Genomic DNA, 22,107 nt, shown 5'->3' with positions numbered 1-22,107 from the left:
GTTAGTTTTAACTCTTTTTTTTTAAATACCCTTTTGGTTCTGTAGAACTGATAAATGAAATTGTTTTTAATTGTTCACTTTATTAATATAAGTTCTGTTCACCATTCACTACACTTGCCTGCATTGTAACTTCTGCTCACTGTTTGATTTTGTATTTCATATGACTTGGCATTGTGCCTCTCTCATACAACTTTGTATTAGAAAATTGGTAGAAAACTTTGTATCAAATGTTATAGCCCCTAAGGATAGTATAGTTAAAGTGAAAGAAACATGTGCCTTTTTGCTAGAAGTAGAATAAGATCTCCCCCCCCCACACACTCTGTAATCAATTGCCCCATTGACTGAATGAGGTGTGAATGAGTGAGGCTTGGAAGACACCCACCTCCAGACAGCTACAACAGTTAAAGAGGGAATGGAAGCCAGAGCAAAGGACAATACAACTTGTCAAGTGGGCCCAATAAAGAAAAGCAGACATATTGACGACCTCAGGGATTAGAAGCAAGCACCTTCTTTAGAAAACGCCCTCTTTGAGCAGCATTGGGACAAACACCCAGAAAAAAAGCAGCACAAAGCACAGACCAACGGACACAGACCCAGATTTTGAATCTGGTCTGGATTTGCATAAGAGGGAAGCTGCTATAAATACAAGGTGTCTTGCAGAAGGACCCGGGTCTCGTCTTGTCACCATCGGAGCATCGATCCGGATCGGCAGAAGCCCGGCTCCACCCCTCCCCCATCTAACTCACCTGGCCAGTGCAGTTAAGGGGAGCAACTAGTTGGTAACAACAGCAAGACGGAGTGTGTTTGTGTGTGTGTGTGAACGCATGACTGTAACATATCATATGCATACGATAGAGTATTAATTAATACCTGTATTACTAATAAATGTGGCGTTTTGCCTTAATCCCCCTGAAAAGATCCCATATAGTACTTTGAGTACAACAGTTCCATTAGGGTTTAAGAGGAGCTGAAATTGTGTTTTAAACACACTTACCTTCTATATAGGTCTTTTAGCTTTAAAATGGTATTTTAAGAAAATCTCTTTAAATCATGTAAATTTCTTAACTTAATTAGTCCTCAGTAAGGAGACAATGCCTGCTTTAACAACTCTTGGAGAGGTGGTTCTTGTCTGTTTTGAATTTATCAACGAAATTGTGCTGCCAGATCCCTAGTAAATTCCCTAGTTCATATAAACATTTTATATTTATAATGGCTTTTTATACTAGTAACCAGTGTGACAAAATGGCCAATGTTGGTATGATGCATCCCATGCTTTTCTTGGCAGGGGGAGGGGGAGAAGGAAATTGACGTCTGATTGGTTGCTCTGCCCTGGAGGAGGTGGAGGAGTGAGCCAGATGACCAATCAGAATGCAGCTTCCTCCTCCCCTGTCCCCATTCTGCGGGACTCAGATTTGCTCTCTGAATGTCATTTTAGGGAATGGAATGTGATGCATGTAACTGAAAGGGGCCTCATCCAGGGGAGCAAAAGTACAGACTGTAATCTGGCTCTGATACTAATTAAAAACAAAGGAAGGGTTTTGTGCTCATGTAGAGTTTTTCCAAAAAATTCCGCAGCACACCTGTTTGGGCCTGACACACCCGTGTGCTGTGGCACACCCATTGGGAAACACTGGGCTAGAGTGCCCTCAGAAGCCCTGCCACCGCTGCAAGAGAAGGCTGGCCTATAGCTGGATGGTGAGGAAGTCTTGCAGACAAATGGCTTGAATTTCCAGAACATACAATATTCTCTCTGAAGGCTGAGTCTTTAGTAAGAATGTTAATATCATAAATTTTTTATGGAAAGATTATTCTCACTGTAGGTCTAAGAATAGCTTATACAGAATCCTAGTGGTTGCATATCTATTCTACAGAACATTTAAGTGTTCCATTGAAGTCACCAGGCGTTTAAACAAAGGACTTAGGATATGGTCTTGTGATTCCAGCACAACAGCCATACAGCGTGGAACATCTTGGGTTAAATTTTTACAGAGTCAGAGTAGATTATTATGCTGTTTTCTAATTGAATGATACTCTAGGGTTTTCAGTGGGACACCCTGCTGATGTCACTTGGATTCAGTCTTATGCCTAGCTATGCAACTAGAGTGAGATCTTTCATGTGTGTTAAAGTTTGGTGCCCAATTGCCTTAGGCACTTTTGAAAACTTTGCCTCTTCGGGCTTGTATGTACCTCACAACAATCACATATTGTATTATGTGGTGTTCTATCTGTATGTTCCATATGAGCACCTCTATCCCATCAGTCAGTATATATAGAATTGTTTCCAATGAATTTGGAAACTAGCACAAAGTGTCTATCGATCAGAGGTAATAACATGGCAAACTGTGAGCATACATTTTGTAAACTCTGTTATAACCTGTGTCAGAGCCAAATCTGGAGAAATCAGTGGGGCTAACTTCCAGGATCAAACTCACAGTAAATATAGTAGACTGCTGTTCAGTAATAATAGGAGAGTAATATAAGTTGTTTTTTATTTATTTATTTATTTTTAGGAAGGTTTCAGTATATTCTCCTAGTTATTACACTTCAAGACATTTTCTGCTATCAGTTATATCAGTACAATTCCACTGTTTCTTTTGTATTCAAGTTCTTATGCCACACCAGTTGCTGTGTTATCTGAGCCCATCAGTTTCAGTGAAATTGCACTTAAGTAACTGATACCAGAGTTTGGCTCTGGGTGTCTAAGCACAAAAGGATAATAGCCAATTCAAAGAGATTGCTGGCATCCTGATATTAACTGAGGAACTGCACATAACACTACCAGAATCTTCTAAGAGAACTTGCACCAAAGTTTTCCAGTTTAAATATATCTGTACATACTACATGTAAATATATAACTTGGAGAAAACTGTCTGATTTGTCTCCTTTTCTCATCACCTAAATTTCAGATTTTCAAGTGGCAATGCTTTATATGGTTATTGCTTTTAAACTGTTATGGCTGATTTAAAGATGGGGGTGGGGGGAAGAGCCAGTGAACCGGATACTTCTGAGCAGGGCCGGCGCTTCCATTAGGTGACCCTAGGCAGTCGCTTAGGGCGCCAGGATTTGGGGGGCGGCATTCTGTGCACTCCCCACGGGGAGCATGGGAGCTTCCGGTTCTGCTCCCGTTGCGCCGCCGAAGAAGGAACTTCTGCCAACATGTTCAATGACTGCCGCTGTCGCCTGTGGCATTTCGGCAGAGGGTCCTTCTTCAGCGGCACGATGGGAGTGGAACCAGAAGCTCTCATGTGCTCCGTGGGGAGCGCACAAAATGCCACCCCCCGAATTCTGCCTAGCGAGCCAGAAACCCTGGCGCTGCTCCTGCTTCTGAGGATTGCTGAGCAGAGAGACATGCATAGCCAATTTAGTTGCCAGCATAAGCAAGCATAACTATATTGAGTTCAATGGACATGAAAGCAATCTCTGGAATTAAACTCCACTGAAACCAAACCATGAATCCAATTTAAATCAACAGAGTTGCATTCTTCTATGCTCGTGTCTAATTTAGCTCCTAAACTAGATCATGTTTCTGACACTGTTTGGTCCCGTCAGCACTGGTTGGCCAATTTATGCTAAAATAAATAAATAAATAAATAAATAATAAATCTATGCAGGTGAGATGTTAGTCATAGGTTGATAATGCCTATGTAACCCCTACCACCACCACCAAACTGACAGTCTCAGAAAGGCCCTGGGATGATTTAACTGCCTTTTTACCACACAGGATAATTCTCCAGAAACTGATTCTTTGCATAACTGTGAGGTACCATGTATGACTGTTTGCACTGGCATTGCCTGTAATGGATAGTGCACTTAATTTCCTAATCTGTCAGTTTGGTACGTATCAGAAGTACTACATTAATTTAAAAAAAAGATTGTTAAAACGTGTTATTTTGTTCTCACAGTGAAAGGAAACAGAAGGATTGTGTGGCTTCTTTGTCTTTGGTCAGCTTGGTAACACAAGCAGATTTATTTTTATTCTAAAAACTAAATTCCAATTCTGCAAAGGAACATTTGTAATGGTTTCAGGCTGTCATCTATACTATTAATGTTTTAATAGTAAGTAACATTTAATAGTAAAATCTTTCACTGAGGGTTTGATACTGACCTCACATTTATAAGGATAGTCTTGGCAGCGTTCAATCTGTATTGTTCTATCATTATGATGGATATCAGTCTAAGCATTTTTTCAATTTTTGATTTATATTTTCATAATTAATGGAGTGGGGTCAGGCAATTATTTAATGAGATATTGAGATTCAAAAAGTCAAAGCTGCACACTGTTAAAACATGGTCCACAGCACATGTCAAGATATACAAAGTAAATAAATCAAACTCCAGTTCTCAAGCAGCATTTTCCTTGCTTATCTCCAAACTTTGATTATTACCAGTGAAAATATTTTTTTTCATCTACTTGTGCATATTGTGATGGGGCAAGGCCAGATGGCTACAGTAAAGTACTGAGAAACAGGTGTGTTAGCCCCAGGCTAAACAAATCCCTAGGACCCTGGTAACCAAATGGCAGTTGCTCCAGGTTAATCAAGGCACCTGGAGCCAATTAAGATTTCTAACAGGGTAGAGAAGCATACTTTAATTAGAACACCGCACCAATCAAGGCAGGCTAATCAGGGCACCTGGGTGTTAAAAGGAGCGCACCTCCAGTCAGGCAGGGAGGAGCCAGAGAGAGTGTGTGAGAGGAGCGGGAAGCAAAAAGCTGAGAGTGAACGAGAGGTAACTGTTGGAGATTGAGGAGGACAAGCGTTACTCAGACACCAGAGGAGTCCTGTGTGAGGATAAGAAGGTGTTTGGAGAGGCCCATGGAACGTACCAGGGAGTTGTAGCTCGTCAATGCAGCTGTTTTACAAGGAAGCTTCTATAGATAGCTGCAAAATCCACAAGGGCCCTGGGCTGAACCCAGAGTAGAGGCGCGGGCCCGGTTCCCCCCAAACTCCCAACTAAACTGATCAGACACAGGAGGCTGACCCCAGAACTGTGGGTTCCACTGGAGAGGGGAAGATCGACTGAGGTGAACAAATCCGCCAATAAGCGGGACCCTACCAAGGTAAGGAGGAACTTTGGTCATCAATATGTTTGAAATTTGACATTTACTAATTTAAAATTCTAGTCTTTCCAACCTACATGGGTATACTTCTTTGACATCTAATGAACATACATGTGACTTACACATTCTGAAAGGGGGAAATCGCTGCTTTAGATGCCGACTCCTTGCTGGGTTGCTTACCGATGGATTTCTGGGCTTGCTTACTGGAAGTCTGCTTTTGTAGAATGAAAGTGAAATTGTTTTTTAATTTGTTACACTTATTAATGTAACTTCTGTTCACCATTCACTACACTTGCTGCATTGTAGACTCTGTCATGTTGCCATATTGTAATTCAAACCCCATTTTAAAACAGCTCACTCCATTTTTAAAAGCTTCCTCCAACCTTCATTTCTGCAAACCCTGCTGTACTATATTAGTTAGTTTAGATGTGTGAATCAGGCATGTATGGAGAATGGAATCACCTCCAGCCCAGCCTGTCCTGATGAGATGAAGTTCACTAACAACGGCTGAAGACCTAGACAACAGTGAAACCAAAGTAAAAAGCATCCACGACTAAAAAGAAGAACAACAGAGGAGAATCAAGAGCCAGTTTCAAGCTGAAAGTCATGCCCTGCAATTAGGGTGATACGATCCAAACCCAAAGGCAGTGACAACACCAAGACCTAAGACTTTAATCAAACTAAAAGCCTGTAAAAAAGAAGGGGAGATAAGAGACTTTGTAACATTCTGCTGCCAACATGACGCCAGCCACCTGCTGATTAATTTAACAACAGCAGAATGAAGCCAACTCTCATGACTAACACTATGGGAAAAATCCCTATAAAAGCTGACTCTGGAGACTGAGGACTTTGCGGATGGTCTGCGCCAGCTCCAGGAGCATCAGGAGCACCTGACCAGACTCGGCTCCAACTCTTTGTGTAAGCAGCAGTCTGGCAGTATCTGTCCCAGCAACTTTAGGCTGGTAAACTATAATATCTACACTGAACTTGTATGATGATTGGTGAATGGAGATAAAATAATAGCATAGACAGCAAAACAATGTTGTTTGGTTATTATTCCCTATGATTGATTATAATCATAGGGAATAAGTAACCAAACAACATTGTTTGCTGTTATCTTTTATTCTATTATGGTATTTACAATAAATGTGACAAATGTCTTGTCCCCTTTAAGATCCTGCTAGTTTTTATTGGTATAACACTTTAACCAAACAAGATAGGCTTCTAGTTATACACAATTACTGGGCTTAATACAGAGTAGTCTGGGTGAAAGTTAATGCCCTGTGATATACAGACAGTCAAACTAGATCTACTGTTCCCTTCTTGCCTTGAACCCTATGAATATCCCGCTGCAACCTTGACCCGTTTCAGTGGCATTACTGACTTTCACCATAGGAGATCAGGAGGCCTCGAGGCTTTAAGATAAGCCAGTCTTTCAGCGGGGTAAGCTTTAAAACATGTTTGCATCAGGTTTTTAAATAGAGAAATAGTTTGTTGATTTCTTAATCAACACAGAGTATCAGGCCCCCCCTTCCCTACACACACAATCCAATCGCACCACAAATACTCCCCAGCTGCAGACAAATGGATACCATTTGGTGGGTGATAATCACTGTGCCAACTCCTCCAGGAGGGAGACTAGATTGCATGGTAAGTGCTATGTGGCCACCACTGATGTGGGGCAAGCTGCATACTGTTTCAAATAGGATGCTATGGGCTAGACCCAGAGTCTCCAAACTACGGCCTGTGGGCTGGATCCGGCCCAGGGCTTCCATTTGTCCAGCTCTCCAACCAACGGGAAAAGCGAACAGCTGAGTAGGCATGCTGAGCAGGCAGGGGGAGGGGCCGCCAGCAGCAGCACAGCTGAACTGGGCAGAGGGGTGAGTGCCTCGGGGAGCCAACTTAGGGGAGAGTTGCTGCTGCAGTCAAGCAGGCATGGACCCCTGCCTTAGAGTAAAAATACAAGCCAGATGCTTAATTACATCTCCAATAAATGGAGTAAAGAAGATGGAAATTAACAATTTCATAATGGTTAAATTTTAACTACAGCACTAATAGAACCCAACAATATGTGTATGATACAAATGTGTGAGTTTTTAGAAATAAAATTTTAAAAAAGTGAAATATTTTTAATGTATTGACAAAAATTGATGTAGGTACTGTGAAATCACACAATAAAGTTTTATACCTGATTTAGAATTTAATGCAACACTGATACAGTAGAATAGTGTTGTTTTTTAATGATTTGCATATATTTAATTTCTTTCACAGTCGCTTTGGCCCATGGAGCCCCTTCAAAAATCTAATATGGCCCTCATCTCCAAGTTTGGAGACCCCAGGCTAGGGCCACAAAAAGTGGACTTAGGCTCAGTGTCGCCTCACTTTCTTGCAGGTGCCTTGCCACCTAATGGAAGTCACCCTCAAGCTGAGCACCCAGGGTCCCAATACGCTGCAAGGGGAGAGTTAGGCACTGCAAATTAGGATGGATGCTGAGTGGGGAGCCACCTAAGCTAGCCAAGAGGAAATGCTGAGGAGAGGAGCGTGGCTTACACCCAGTCCCTCAAAGTCCTGATTCCTCTCTTAGAGTTGGGCGCCAAAGCCCTTTCTTGGGGGTGGGGGGGAATGGTAGTGGTATTGCCACTACCTCTCCCCACCCCTGAACCTTTAGCCCAGTGTGTAGAGCACTCACTGAGGATATGGGAAATCAAGGTACAGATCACCCTTCTGCATGATATGGAGCAAGGATTGGAACCCACCTCTCTGGAGATTGCCATAACCACTAGGATATAGGGTATTCAGGGTCAGGTCTTCCTCTCCAGTTGAAGTTGTTCCACTTTGTGTAAGTAATTAAATATCCATTGGGTCAGAAAAAAGTGTGACTGACTCTATAGCGCAATGGCTAGGGTCCTCACCTGGGATGTCAGAGACTCAAATCCCTGTTCCAGTGACCATTTATTTAATTATTTACACAACATGGCACCACTTGAGCAGGAGAGATTGGAAGAGCCCCACCCCAGAATTTTCTGTAGCCCAGTGGTTAGGGCACGCTCCTGCCAGGTGGGAGATATGGATTCCAATCCCTGCACCAAATCAGGCAAAGGGATGATTTGAACCTGGGGCTCCCACATCCTGGGGGAGTGGCTCTACCCACTGCATTAAAGGTCGTAAGGGAACCATATATCTTCCTCTGATATTTTGTGCATGGCCTGATCTGTTAGGTGTCCTCTGAGAACACCTACCTGATTAGGCCCCACAGATAAGCTAGATGGGGAATACCTAGTCTGAGCATCCTGCTGGGCCTTAGGTATGAGCTGGGTGTCCAGGTGTCCGGACAGTGGCACTGTGTTCATGCTGAATGGCAAAATTCTAGGTGCCTAAGGGCTTTGTCACCTGTCCTTGAAGGTATCTAGCTGAGTTAGGGTTTTCAGGACCTAAATTTTGGATTTAGGAGGCTAAAATGGCAGTTAGGCACATAAATCCCTTTGTGTAGCTAGCCCTGTAGCTGCAAAGCCACATCGTTCCACTGGGCAATAAAATTCAGTGCCAGGTGGCATCATGAACAGGCTTTAAAAGTCATAGCATGTGCACTTAAAAAAACAAACTATAGCTATAATTCTTTGTATTTTAAAGAAAAAGACATGGCTTTCACAGCAGTACCAAAACATTAATGACCTAACTCTTCTGTACTTGTCCTACACAATCATTGGCATTTCATCTGTGTATTGATCCCTCAGTGAAACGAATTTGAGCTATGCTGATTTATATGCGCTGAGAAGCCAATCTACAAGGCTGTCAAAATCAATTTTAAAAAACACAGTGGCGCACACCTTAATATTTTAGGCAGAATGAATTTATTCATATTGGGTTCTTTTAAAAAAGGCTATGAATGAGGCTACATTAAACACAGACCAGAGGGACCTGTCACAGTTCTACATCTTTTGAGAGCTAAAATGTTGTTTTGGTCCATTCTTTAAGAAAGATAAATTCATACCAATGAACCAAAACTCTTTGACATTAACATCTCACCTCCAATATTTTATAAAAATCAGGTATTGATTTATTTTCTTCAGTACATTTAAAAAGTGCACATTTTGGTGATTATGGAGCAATATCAAGTGTTAATATTAATTTTTACCTTACCCTTTTAAATAATGCACTGTTGGCTAAGAAAATAATATTTCCAAGATCAGTTCTTCCTAAATCAGGCCAACTGACCAATTTTTGTAACTCTATTTTCATTATTCAGTTAGCAGGTAAGAAACAAGTAAAAATGCCCTCTTGTCACATGGATTTTAATAAGGATATATTTGTTTTACCTGAAATTTAGAAGCAATATTGTTAACTTGGAGCTTTTTTCTTTTAATCTCTCTTTCCCCATTGTCCTTACAGCATAGTTGAAGAAGTGAAGTGGTTTGACTGTGTCCACTCTAGGAAGATGCTATGCACAAGGCTTCACATTCCTCTTGAGTTTCAAATCTGTTTTTGTTGCCTCCACAGCCACCATACCAGAATGGAGTGCAGACTTTCTGCTCTTTGTCATAATACCACTTCAGAGCGTAATCTTGACACTCTCCTCCATCATGGTCCACTGCACAAGTATCTAAAAAAGGCAAATAAAGGTTATGGTTAAAGTTTGTGAGGGAGAGAACCAAAATCATCAGAGCTGGTACTTCAGAGGCAAAGACTATTCTATTCAAGCTGGCAGACAAAAGAATTAGTTAAGCTTTCTCGGGTCTTACTAGAGAACATGTTGTCTCTCTCTAGAACATGGTTGGTTGGAGGGGACATGATTCTACTCTCACTTCAACTAGTGAGGTTTTGAAATGAGCAGAGCTAGGAAAACAGAAGTGAAGGGAGAAAAGTAAGGCCATATGGTTTTAGTGTCTAAGCTGGTGTATAAAACAGTTATACCTGGTCTACAGTGATCAGGCAAATCATGTTAGCGTGAACTGTCTTAACTATGTAAAAACTTTTATTTTATTCCTATTGTAGATGTGTTCATAAAGAGGTGTTACCAACACGTCTTCCTTCCAGAAAATGACACTAAAGGCCGTGCTTAACAGGAGAAATCCATGGAGGTCGCTGATCCAAGTTCAGTGGTGATAAGTTAGATTGGGTGTATGCTGTTCAGAAAATAGGTATAAGTAGTGTAACCTGCAGCAATTTGGTATGTAGTAGGCTAGATTTTGATCACATTTACACCAGTGTAAATTCAGACTCACTCAGCTGAAATCAAAGGAGTGACTCCAAATTTTCACAAGTGTATGGAATCAGAATCTGGCACAGAAGGAAAGCCAGGTATCAGGAAAGCAAACAGGAGGATGTAAAATAGTGTGGGACAATAACTTTATTTCATACTCTCCATCCTACCCTTCTTCCTCATCAGCATGGATATGCTGACCTACGAATCGGTGCCAGGTACAGCTCCTTACAGCAGGGAATCCCAAACTGTGGTAACTGTATGCAGTTGAATTGATGGAACTTTTCTTTTTTTTAAGTAGGTGGAAAGTGAACCAATGACATTTGGGAACTGCTAGATTATACAAGTCTTTTGAGAAGTTGATATCACTATCAATGAATTAACTAGAGAACCGTAAGCTGCAGCTTGTAAATTAAGCTGTATTTGCATTGCAGCAGTCGATCAACACACAAATACTCCCCACACCCATCCATCTGCCCTTTGTCAAAAGGAATTCTATGGATTGTAGATTTTCAAACAGGTGAGGGGGAGCCACTAACGTAAATGTGGGTAACTCTTACGGAATTTTTGTGACAATATCTAGTAACCAGATCTTTAACTTTCAGCCTATTGCATCGCATAAAGAAAATCTGCAATGAAATACACACAGCTAGGTGGAAAGTGAAAAATTATCACTGGCAGGGTATGATGAGCCTCTGTTTGGATGGGGACATACCTGATCGATGACTCGCCCCTTGTGCAAGAATGGGCGATAGCGGAATCACGGATGTACTGTCCCCCAGGCTAAGGCCTGTCGTCCCAGGAAAGGTGAGCATTCAGAATAATAGAGTGATTTGCTGAGAGTGTAAATATCCTAGCAGGCTTTGAGGATTCAATATAATTTGGACTGACAAGAATTAGCTGCTAGTTAATTTTGTTTAACTAGAACTGCAGCTTTATTTCTCTAATAAAACGTTCTAGATCCAAGTTAGAGACTAAATGACAGCACCAGCTCTGCCCTCTGTTACACACATGGAAATTGCATAAAGCAAATTAGGCTGTATTTCATTAGTGTGGCCAACAAAAAGCTTAAGAAGCCAGGGAACTGATTAAATACTATGAGTCTGAGCCAAAGCCCATTGCAGGCAGTCTTTCCACCGACTTCAAAGGGCTTTGCCTTAGGACCTAGAAACTATACCATGGTAAGCATATGCAGCTCCAGTTTCTACTGTCTCCTCTAAGTTTTCTTCATTCTTCTCTGGGGCTTCTCCATATTCCTCTAGCTTGGCCTCTTCAGCAGTGTCCTCTGTGAAATACTCCTCCTCAAAATCATATTTTTCTTCTTCTCTGACATCTACAGGTTCCTGAGTGGCTTCTGTAATTTCTTCTATGACTCTGCTTTCCATTAGCTCTTCCAAAGTCCCACCACCGTCAATTCCACCAAATTCAGGGAAAGGCACCCTGCAGGGGAAATACCCCACTTTAGCAATAGTTCGTATGTGAAGAAGATGCAAAAGGGTCATTCACTCAAGTTATTGCTAATGGAGAACTTAGGGCCTTACCCTGTTTCCATGAAATCTACTGGGAATTTTGCCATTGCCTTCAAGGGGACAGGTCCTTTATTAGGAGAACAGGCTATAGATGTGCAATTGTACTCCCCACACCACTGCAACAATTCAGAAGGAGTTACCCTACCTCTCCAGAACAGCTACTTGCTGTTGTGTATCTCCTCGATTTAAGGTTTCACACTCTTCTTGCAGTTCTGGAGAAGGATAACTACTCATTCCTCCTGTAGAAAGAGCACAAGTAGCAAAGTCTGAAAAAATGCATGAAATTATTCTTATTGGAAGATGCTTACTTGAATTCATAAATAAGCATAGCACAATTAGAGAGCCTGCAACCAAGAAACAGGACAAAGAGGAAATAAGTCCACAGAAAATAGCAGTGGATATCACCCATACAGCCTGGCAAATAACAGAGGCTCAGGAGATTCGATTCACCTTGTGTAGATGCATCTGATTCTCTAATATACTGAATATCTTTTTACAGAAGCTGGAGCTTCTATTAAATGTATTCCTGGTGTGGCTTGAAATCAATGACAGCTTCAAAATTATATTTGGTGCTTCTATATTGCTTATCTCAAAATGCTTATGAACATTAATAAATTATTCCTCATATCTGTGAAAATCTGGAAGTATTATCCCCACTGCACAGAGGTGGGGAAAAAATGAGATAAAGAATAAGTGATTTTCCAATGGTCACAGAGGAAGTCTGTAGTAAAACCAGGAATAGAGCTTAGTTCTTCCTTGACTGCACACCTGATCCTCTTCTTTAGGGAAGACAATGGGATTGCATGTGTAAAAATGTACCTCAGAATTGGACTCACAACATCATTAGACTGTAATGTTTTGTATTACAGGTATTTTTATGGTGCTCATCACACAGTATCAGAATGGAGTTTACCTTCTTTCGTATACTAAGCGTAGCGCCCCTTCTCCACCTGGTTACCTTCTTTAATGCCAATATGCTTACAGGTTTTGATGGACAAGTCTGGGTTCTTTTTGATCCTGCCAACCACCCACTCAGCAGAGTGTATCTTCATTATTTTTCCCTATGAATTTATTTGGTGGTGCCTCCACCCCCATCACTTTTTCCTGGCAGGGTCAGCAGGGCAGCTTGGGAGGTAAATTCTAACCACAGTGTAATCCCCACTTACTTGCCAGATAATGGAATACTTCCAAGAAATAACACAATAATTATATTAAACAAGAGACAAATATAACATAACAGGGTAAAACACTATTGTTAGGTTCACCCGTGCCCACGCTGCTAATACCTAAGACTTTCCCCAGTCATGTGACTTGATGTAGTAAATGTAAAATTAGTGTCCCATTGATACACGTATTTTAGTGGGGCCCTTGATGACCTATGACCATAAAATTCTTCTCTGCAGTGGTTTAGCAGTGTGGCTGACTGGGTTCAGGATAGCCCAAAGGACTCTCAAAGGGGAGTAGTTGTTAAATCCCTCCACAGGTTTAATATGCAGCAGGTTATAAAATCCCCAAACCCTTACTCCCTGGCTTGAGGACACAGTTTAGGGAGTCCCCAAGACAAATTTCCTGACTAACTAACTAAAAGATGGTGCACTCACAAACTCCACAAATGATCCTCAGGTTCAGAGATGACTCTGGACTCCTCAGTCACTGCAGGGGGGCTGATCTCTCCTGGCAGAGATACTCTTCAGGCAAGAATCAGGCTGCTTTGGTCCCAGGATTTCCCCTCACCACAAAGGGGTGCAAGGATCAAGGTGCAGATTACACAACCGTACTAAAATCCAAACTCTAGTCTCCTAGCCCAGCATCCAGACACACGCACAGCAGGCAACAGCTCTGAACTAGCGGACAGAGCAGAGTTGATCATGTGGTGACTGGTCTCACCTAGGGAGCTGGAGGGCTAACTCAGCCTGGCTGGGGGAGTTTCCCAGTAAAACTCTTACAAGCTGGGAAACATCAGTCGAGAAGGAAAAGCCCAGCTGAGGGATCTTGCTTTCAGGTCCCTAGAGGCCAGTTCTCAGGGGGAATCCTGCATGCAGGCCTGGGACTTACTAGCTCCCCACACAGCCAGTCCTGCCCTTGCCCTGGCTGGCTCCAGACTGACTCAAAAATGGCTTCTTTCCTTTCCTGAACTCCCTGGGAGCAGGAGCGGCACCACGGTTTTTGCCGCCCTAGGTGGCAGTGCTCCTCCTCTGAGCATTCGGCGGCGAGGGTCCTTCCACTCCGCATCTTCGGGGCACTTCGGCAGTGAGTCCTGGAGCGAGTGAAGGACCTGCTGCCAAATTTCCTGTCGAAGACCTAGAGCGGAAGGACCCCCCACCACTGAATTTCCGCCAAGGGAAGGGCATCTCACTCCCTATTGGTTACCGGGCAGACTCTGAGTTTGCCTTGGCTTCCCCTCCCTGCCAGGGACAGTGTGCCTTTCCCTGAGCTGCCAGCAGGCAGAGCCCCAAGAATCTAGGTAATCTTCTTTGGGGTTACATAAGTATAGTAAGATAAACTCTTGTATCTGAGGCCTGAAGAGGAGGTTACTCACCTTGTGCAGTAACTGATGTTCTTCGAGATGAGTGTCCCTGTGGGTGCTCCACTTCAGGTGTCGGTGCGCCCCTGCGCCTTCAATCGGAGATTTTTTGCAGCAGTACTCCTACCGGCCACGCATGCTTAGAACCTGTCACTCATTCTGAGAGTGTTACTAGAGAGCATGCACGGCCGGTACCCTCGGTTCCTTCTCTACAACGGAGGCCACCCCAACTCCGAAGTAGAAGGGAGGAGGGTGGGTAGTGGAGCACCCACAGGGACACTCATCTCGAAGAACGTCAGTTACTGCACAAGGTGAGTAACCTCCTCTTCTTCTTCGAGAGATGTCCCTGTGGGTGCTCCACTTCAGGTGACTTCAAAGCAGTGTATCTCAAGGAGGTAGGATCGGTTGGCAGGAATTGCCGTAGACACAACACTGCCTGCCTAATGAGTTCAGAGAGGGGGCCTTGAGTAAGGGCATAGTGAGTTATGAATGTTGGTGGACCAGGTGGCCGCCCTACAGATGTCTGACAAAGGGTAACTTTGCATAGGAAGGCTAGAGAGGTAGATACAGATCTAGTGGAATGTGTCCTGATCACTTCCGGAGATGTAACATTCTTTATCTTTATAACAGAGACGTATTGCAGTCAGAGATCCATTTCGAGAGCTCTGAAGTAGAGAATAGGCATGCCCTTGACGCGTCCGCGATAGAGACAGAGTCTAGGGAGTTTCGGAAGGGTTTTGTTTCTGTCCAGATAAAAAGATAAAGCCCCTTAGAACGTCAAGTGTGTGCATCGCAGGCCTCAAAGGAGTTTGCGTTGCGGTTTCGGAGAAGAAGTTGGTAAATGATTGGTTCATTGAGGTGAAGGGAGCATGCACTTTTGGTAGAATTTAGTGGTTAAACGTAAGAGTAACTTGTCTCTGAAGAAGAGTGTATATGGTGGATCTGCCATAAGAGCTGCTATTTTGCCCGCCTGTCTGGCGGAGGTAATGTTACAAAAAGGCTGTTTCATTGAGAGGTGCAAAAGGGAGCAGGTGGCTAAGGCCAAAGGTGTTGGGTTGTTAAACAGGACAATACCAGGTGAAGATCTCATGAGGAGTGGGTGGTAGCCGAACGTCTGGATACAGGGTTGGAGACCCTTCAGAAAACGTTTGGTGATGGGATGAGCGAAAAACGAGGTATTGTCAACTGTGCTGTGAAGGTCATGATGGCAGCAAGTGGACCTGATGGAGCTGGATGACAGGCCAGATTGCTTCATTCCAATAAATATCGAGTATACAGGGAAGAGGTGCAGAGGTCGGAGACAGCTCTTGGTAGGCACATTTGTAAATCTTTTCCACTTTCGGAGGTAGGTGGTGCGGGTGGATTGCGTTCGCTATGCAGGAGTACCCTCTGTACTGGCCAGAGCAGTCTAGTTCTGTTGGGGAACCATGCAGGTACCAAGCTTTGAGGTGAAGCAGGAGAGATTGGGGTGAAGAATCGCCGTGCTTGCTGTGATAGGAGTTGGGGATGAGAGGGAGGGAGATCGGAGGTTGAATGACATTCTGGTGAGGAATGGAACCACGGTTGTCTGGGCCATGATGGTGCGATCAGGAAATCATGGCACGATCCGTTCTCGTTCTGATGATCTTCGTGAGCGCACCCTGTTTGAGCAATGGTATGGGAAACGCATAAAGCAAGGGTCGGTGCCAGGGGATCATGAATGCATCCCCTAGGGATGTGTTGCCGAGTCCTGCCCTGGAGCAGAAGTTGAGAGCATTTGTATATGTCTGGGGTCGCGAAGATCTATGGTTGGGTACCCCAGTGCGGAATATGTGGAGAATGATTTTGTCGTCTATCTCTCATTCGTGCTCTGAGGAAAGCGTCTGCTTAGCTCATCAGCAGTGGTGTTCAGGCCACCGGGAATGTACACAGCTGATATTGGAGTGATTTCGCAGGCACCAATTCCAGAGTTTCATGGCCTCGAACAAGGGAGTGGAACGAGCCCCCCTTGTCTTTGAGTGAACATGGCAGGCAATGTTGTCTGCATTATCGGTACTTTAATGTTTGATCCTGATTAGCGGGAGGTAACGACCGGCAGCATTCAGGATATGCCTCGAGAAGTTCTAGAATGTTGTGTAGGGAGGTCTGGAAGAAAGACATGAGGCGTGGATGTTAAGTGAGGATATGCCCCCCATCCGTAGAGGGACGGTCGGTTGTCCATCATCACCGTGGGTGGAGTCCTGGAGAAAGGGACTCCAGAACAGAGTTGTCGGCGGGGCTGTCACCATATGAAAGTGAGGTCTACCGGTAGGAATGTGTCATGGTTTGTAGTTGAGTGACGTTTGTTTTTAAACCCAGTGCCAACCAGGCTGGAAGCACCTCATTGAGCGTGCATTCTAACGACCACGGAAAGGTGCCACGAGGCCATGAATGCACCATAGTTGGAGCCGAGCAGTCCCTTCGGGAACGGTCACAACCAAGACCGAAGGCTGCCTGACAGGCCTCATAGAGCGGATTCCTGAGTAGTGATGGAAAACGGTTCCAGGGGTGGAGGGAATGCCGTCCGTTGTTTTTTGGAGTCGAGGCTTGCACCATGAAGTACCAGGCGTTGGTAGGACTTTAATGTGGATTAGTTCTCGTTATTTTGCAGGCCCCAGGGATTGGAGCACTCGAATTTGGATCTTGTAAAGCGAGAAGCTTAACGCGGAGTGATGAGGCTGGAAGGCAGTCGTCCCAGAGTAAGGGAGTAATATTATAAACCCCTTGTTTTCTGAGTGAGGCCCCGTGATAATTCTAGGAGTTTGGAAAAATGCTGGGGGAGTGGACAGGCCAATGGCAGAACTCTGTATTATGGTAATGGGTCGAGCCAGGGTAAATGAGGAAAACGTCTGTGGGCTGGGGCAAGTTTGAAGTGCACAAATAGGGCGTTTCTAGTAAGGTCGGAGGCTGAAAACCAATCGCCCTGCACTTTTCAGTGCTGGAGAATTATGGTGGTGAGAGTAACATCTTGAACTTTTGTTTCTTGATGAATTGTTGAGTCCCTGAGGTCGACGATCAGTCGGCCCTCACCTCCCGTGCTGACCTATGTTTCGTTCTCAAGAATATATGGGGAGTTAAGACCCCCCGCGGGCAATCGGTATGAGCGCTATGCACCAGGTGAAGAAGGTGTTAATACTTCCTTTTAGCAGGGAAGGTGTGACTCTGTGAGAGGTCAGCCTGGAAGAGGATCGGGGAAAGGAGGGGTGGGGTTGAACGGTAAGTGGAGGAATGGGAATAGAATACCCCGTTGTAATGACCCTAGGACCACTTGTCCGGTGGGTAATTTACTGCCATTGGTGTAAAGGGATCGGCTGTTGAAGACAGGGCTAGCTTGACGTTCCACGATCAAGATAGTTGGCTCAGGCAGTACCCTCTTGACTTCGAAACAGGCGGCGATGTTCACAAGATCCTCACCAAAGGTTCATTCGCTCTCATTATTTGAAGAAGGAGCCGAGGTGGCAGATCTTCTGGACAGGAAAGTGTTAGCGACGCACTACCTTGGGATCTTGGAAAACCTTGGCATTTGGGAGTTGTTGTTGATGATTCCTAGCTCTCTGGACAAATGCTGAGTTATGAGGGAGCGCGACGGTGTGAGCGTTGGTTATCTGTCTTGACTCCTCTGCTTGAGGGGTCTGGATACTAAGGACTCCGTGTTTGCTCACGTGGTCTTTTCAGAGTGCAGCACCTCATTAGTGTGGGCAGCAAGAGTTTGATCACACAAACGGAGGGATTCCTCTCATCATGGTCGCTGCATGAACTCGTATCCGACGAAAGCGGTCGAAGACAGAGACAAGAAGCCAGGAACAGCGCTCGTTTGCATCGACGAACTCCAAGCGAAGAAAGAAGGCGTAAGCGGTGAGGGACTTGCTGCAGTATTGCGTGACTCCCGAGCCCGCTTGCAGAGCCATCCGAGGTATGATCTGCCCCATCGTAATCGAGACTACATAGCTGTAAACTGTTGTTGGATCTTGTCATAGCTCAGGACAATCGCTGGCACAAATAATATATATCTATTAATTTATTCTGTTGTACTTTGCCAGAAATTGCGGTTGTAATGGCATTCGAAATTGCAATGTTGAAAGGCATCAAATATGACCTATCACTCACTCAGCGTCACTTCTTAAGCGTGCTGTCAACCACTTGCTCGGTTGTGGCATGGCGGAAGTATGCTGTTTGTTCCTCTGAATTCGCTGCGTCCATACCAAAAGGTGGCGCAGATGTGAAAAAACGGAATTCATAGCCCTGAGGGAATGAAGTAATTCCGGTTCTGCCTTTGCAGGTGGCTGGAATGTGGTGGAGTCTGCCAGTGGATTTTAACAGTTCCAGACTGGCGGTTAATTGGCAATGCAGCCGGATGACCGAAGAGGTTGGCAGGTGTTATAGTTCGGGTCCCGGTAACCATCCTCCAACTAATTCTGAGCTCAATGGCCACCCTTTGAAGGATCTTGGAATTTTGCAAAATCATCAGATGGATGGCGAAGGGGAAGAGTAATTCGTCACTCACTTGTTTGACTTTGGTTGGCAAAGTCCAGGTAGTATAGGATCAAAAGCTGAGAGTTAATTACCTGAGGGTTGCGCCAGATGCGTCATAGGATTTGACGTGTGCGTCTAGGCGAGTTAGTAGGAGTGGGCATGCTGCTGAGGGAAGATGATCCATGGAGCCAATACTTGCCATGGTGATGGAAAAGCAAGGTAGGTGCATCGGGATTCACACACCAAGAGTGGTATCTTGCGATTGGTTGGTGGTGACCAGTTTTTCCTATCCGCGGAGGACAGGGCTCTGGGAAGTAGAATGCAGTCTGCAGTTGGCACGATCACGCCTGTGTTCAGGATCCTCTCCTCGAGAAGGCTGTTTCAGAACCTGAGTCATTTGATGGGAAGCCTCTCCAAAGAATTGGTGACCTGCAACATTGGCAGGGTGACATAGGAGGTCACTTGAATGGGTGTATTGCCAGGTGGGAGCAGTTCATAGGCGAAGGATTTGTAGAGGCCTCTGTCGAGGAAGCTGGGTGGTACCAATGTTTTTTGTCTTTGCTCCATTGCACGGACCGTAGCAAAGCCCGGTTACGCAGGCAGTGCCCGTGCTATGAATAGCAGGGCTGCGTGCCGCCGCCACCAGTGCCTTTGACATCATCGGATGCCACATTCAGTGCGTGCGACAGCGTGCTTCACAATCGAGGCAGGCAATGGAAGCCTGTCGGCCTCAGGCACCAGGGGCTCGCCTGCTGCCAACAGCAACAGCGGTGAGGGCGGGGGCGAAGGTCCGATGGTACAGAGGAGCCGGCCGTGTCAAATGTACTGGGCGGGAAAACGCTGTAATTGAAATATGAGTGAGGAGGGTTACCGCAAGCCCTGTTGGCTTGTAAGTGCTCTCTTTTGCTGACTCTTCAGTTTTTTGAGGGTTAGAGTCTGGTCTGAGGTAGAGTTCTGTCCAGGTCTGAGGTAGATTGCAGGGATTTTTGAATAAATAAGCTTAACTTTAATCCCTCGTCCCCTACCCCTGACTTAATTTAGTGCATGAGGGCATTTGAGGAATATGGGATCTCCCCAAGCATTTTATACTAGGAGTGCCCATCCGAGAAGAGAAGGCGCCTTGACCAAGAGAGCAGCGCTTAAAACCTGTGGAGACCAGGCATATTGAAGTGCTGACAGAACGAGAAATAATTATTTTTTTTAACTAGTAGGAAAAGGTAGGTTAACACTAATAACAGGTAAATAACAGAGAAAAACTAGCTAACTACAGGAATACTAAGATAAGGAAAGAAATACTAAAGGAGTCTGGCTGAGCTCGTCTCAAGCCGGGGCGGTAGAAAGGAACTGAGGGTACTGGCCGCGGCATGCTCTACTAGTACCACTCTTCAGAATGAGTGGACAGGTTCTAAGTATGCGTGGCCGGTAGGAGTACTGCTGCAAAAAATCTCCGATCAAAGGCGCAGGGGCGCACCGACATCTGAAGTGGAGCACCCACAGGGACATCTCTCGAAGAAGAACTAAAGTAATGGTCAAGACTTTCCTAACGTAAAGCAAAGTTAAGCTGTGAGCCAGAGGCAGGCCCTGCTCACAGAAGTTGGCAAGAAGAAGGCTGCTAATTGCACATATACACATCTAAAAGGTATCATGAACTAATAGGGATGAACATGTGCCAGGATGGCACCAGAACATTCTGGTACAAACGCATTCCACAGAGATAATGAGGAACAGGCTGACCCATCCTAAAGACAGGATCAAAAGTATAATATGATGGATAGAGTTGTTTGTTTGAACCAACGTGTTCAAGGAGATAGGCAGCACCCCAACACGCAGACGGGTTGTACCTTGATGCGTTAGGAGTGATGTGTAACTCATTTTACCTGGGTATAAGAATGGATCCCTGAGTCGATGTATTTGTCTGGCCTAGGGGGCAGTGGAGAGTCCCGTCACTGACTGAGCTGTGTCCATTGTCAGGGCGCACATATTCGTAGTATGTCCTATAGAGTCTGCAGGAAACTATTACTGCGTTTCATTTGACAAACCTGGCTGGGTGCCTTCGTACCTTATGAGAGTCTGTGGCCACTGGGGGTTCTCTCAGTTCTGCTGTGTCGGCGATCCGTGCAGAGCCGGGACAGCACACAGCCAACTGTTATCAACACTGAACAGAACAGAGCACCACACCGGTGACGTCTGACGACATTGGTGACCCTGATCGTGATCTGGTGAGTAGGCGAGCTGTCTGCAGGAGAATCGCGATCTAACCATGAGCTAGGGAGCCCCCTTAATCCCTCCCTGCAAATTCCTACAGTTTAAAAAATATAATGGGGAAGACACATGTAGTGTAATTTGTAAGACTAGGGCAGAGACTGGCCTTACAATGTAAAATATTGCCAGCTATAACCATGGCTGTTAAATGGTTAAAGCAGCACGCCACAAAATTGGTGGGGCAAGTAACAGTAACAAAAGAAAGAGATACAAGAATCAAAAGAAGCTACAAAGCCCTGGAATGCTCCCGCCCCCTTGCAGGGACGCAAGCAGCCCAGAGACAACCGGCACAGAAACAGAATAAAACATTGCAAACAGCTGCAAGGAACCTACAAAAAATACATGTGCCATCCCCTGTTATAAATATTGGTGGTAAACAGCAGGCTTCAGGTAGCTACCTGAAGAATGGGGACAGAAGAATGTGCCTGAAGAATGGGGACAGAAGTGGGAAAAGGTGACCCTAGTAAAATTAAAAGATGAAATGGGGTCCACCGCAGTGCAAACACTGCTTTATGATAAAAACCAGGTTCTGGTACAACCTGAACCGGGATCTAGACTTGTGCCTGTTAGACCGGGACAAGTAAATGCACCGATGGAAAAAGTAGCACACAATACTTTCACTGAATTGGTAAATCAAATGAAGGAAAAAATAGAACAGTTCACTGAGCACATTACAAGACAGGAGCTGCAACTCAATCACAGGGGAGTGAATTAAAAAGGAATTTCAAAGGCAAGAGCTAAAATTGAGTAGGTTAACACCTAAAATTGATGCATTAACATATGGAGTTGCCCAACAACAGGTAACTGCAGGACAGAAAGGGCATTCCTTCAATCTGTTTGGCGTGCAGACAAAAGCAACAGCCACTGGGGGAACAAATTCAGATTTTATAAGAGCAGATAATTACCCTCACTCTCATCTCAGAGCCAGGATGAAAACTCAAGGTGCGGTTTCCCAACTGCGTTCACCCATGGAATCACACTCCACACTCAGCTAAAAATATAACCTTTCTCAAATATTTTTACAAACCAGTATGTTTTCTTT

General features: G+C 44.6%; 1 protein-coding gene across 1 annotated transcript in view; it reads right to left on the bottom strand.

The window, feature by feature from the left end:
- Positions 1-9,211: 9,211 nt before the first annotated feature.
- The window catches only part of LOC116821595 (collagen alpha-4(VI) chain-like), a 106,036-nt gene continuing 93,140 nt past the window's right edge, over positions 9,212-22,107 (bottom strand). The window contains exons 37-39 of the mRNA XM_032774933.2: positions 11,934-12,027; positions 11,437-11,699; positions 9,212-9,659 (exon numbers count right to left, since the gene is read on the bottom strand). Of these exons, the coding sequence (XP_032630824.1) occupies positions 9,487-9,659; positions 11,437-11,699; positions 11,934-12,027 (530 nt within the window). The 3' untranslated portion in view covers positions 9,212-9,486. The remainder of the gene's footprint in view (positions 9,660-11,436; positions 11,700-11,933; positions 12,028-22,107) is intronic.

The sequence above is a fragment of the Chelonoidis abingdonii genome, chromosome 2, assembly GCF_003597395.2.
Source record: "Chelonoidis abingdonii isolate Lonesome George chromosome 2, CheloAbing_2.0, whole genome shotgun sequence".
In the NCBI taxonomy this organism is placed as follows: Eukaryota; Metazoa; Chordata; order Testudines; family Testudinidae; genus Chelonoidis; species Chelonoidis abingdonii.
Note: the sequence above shows the minus strand (reverse complement) of the source record. Positions and strands in the feature narration are given on the sequence as shown.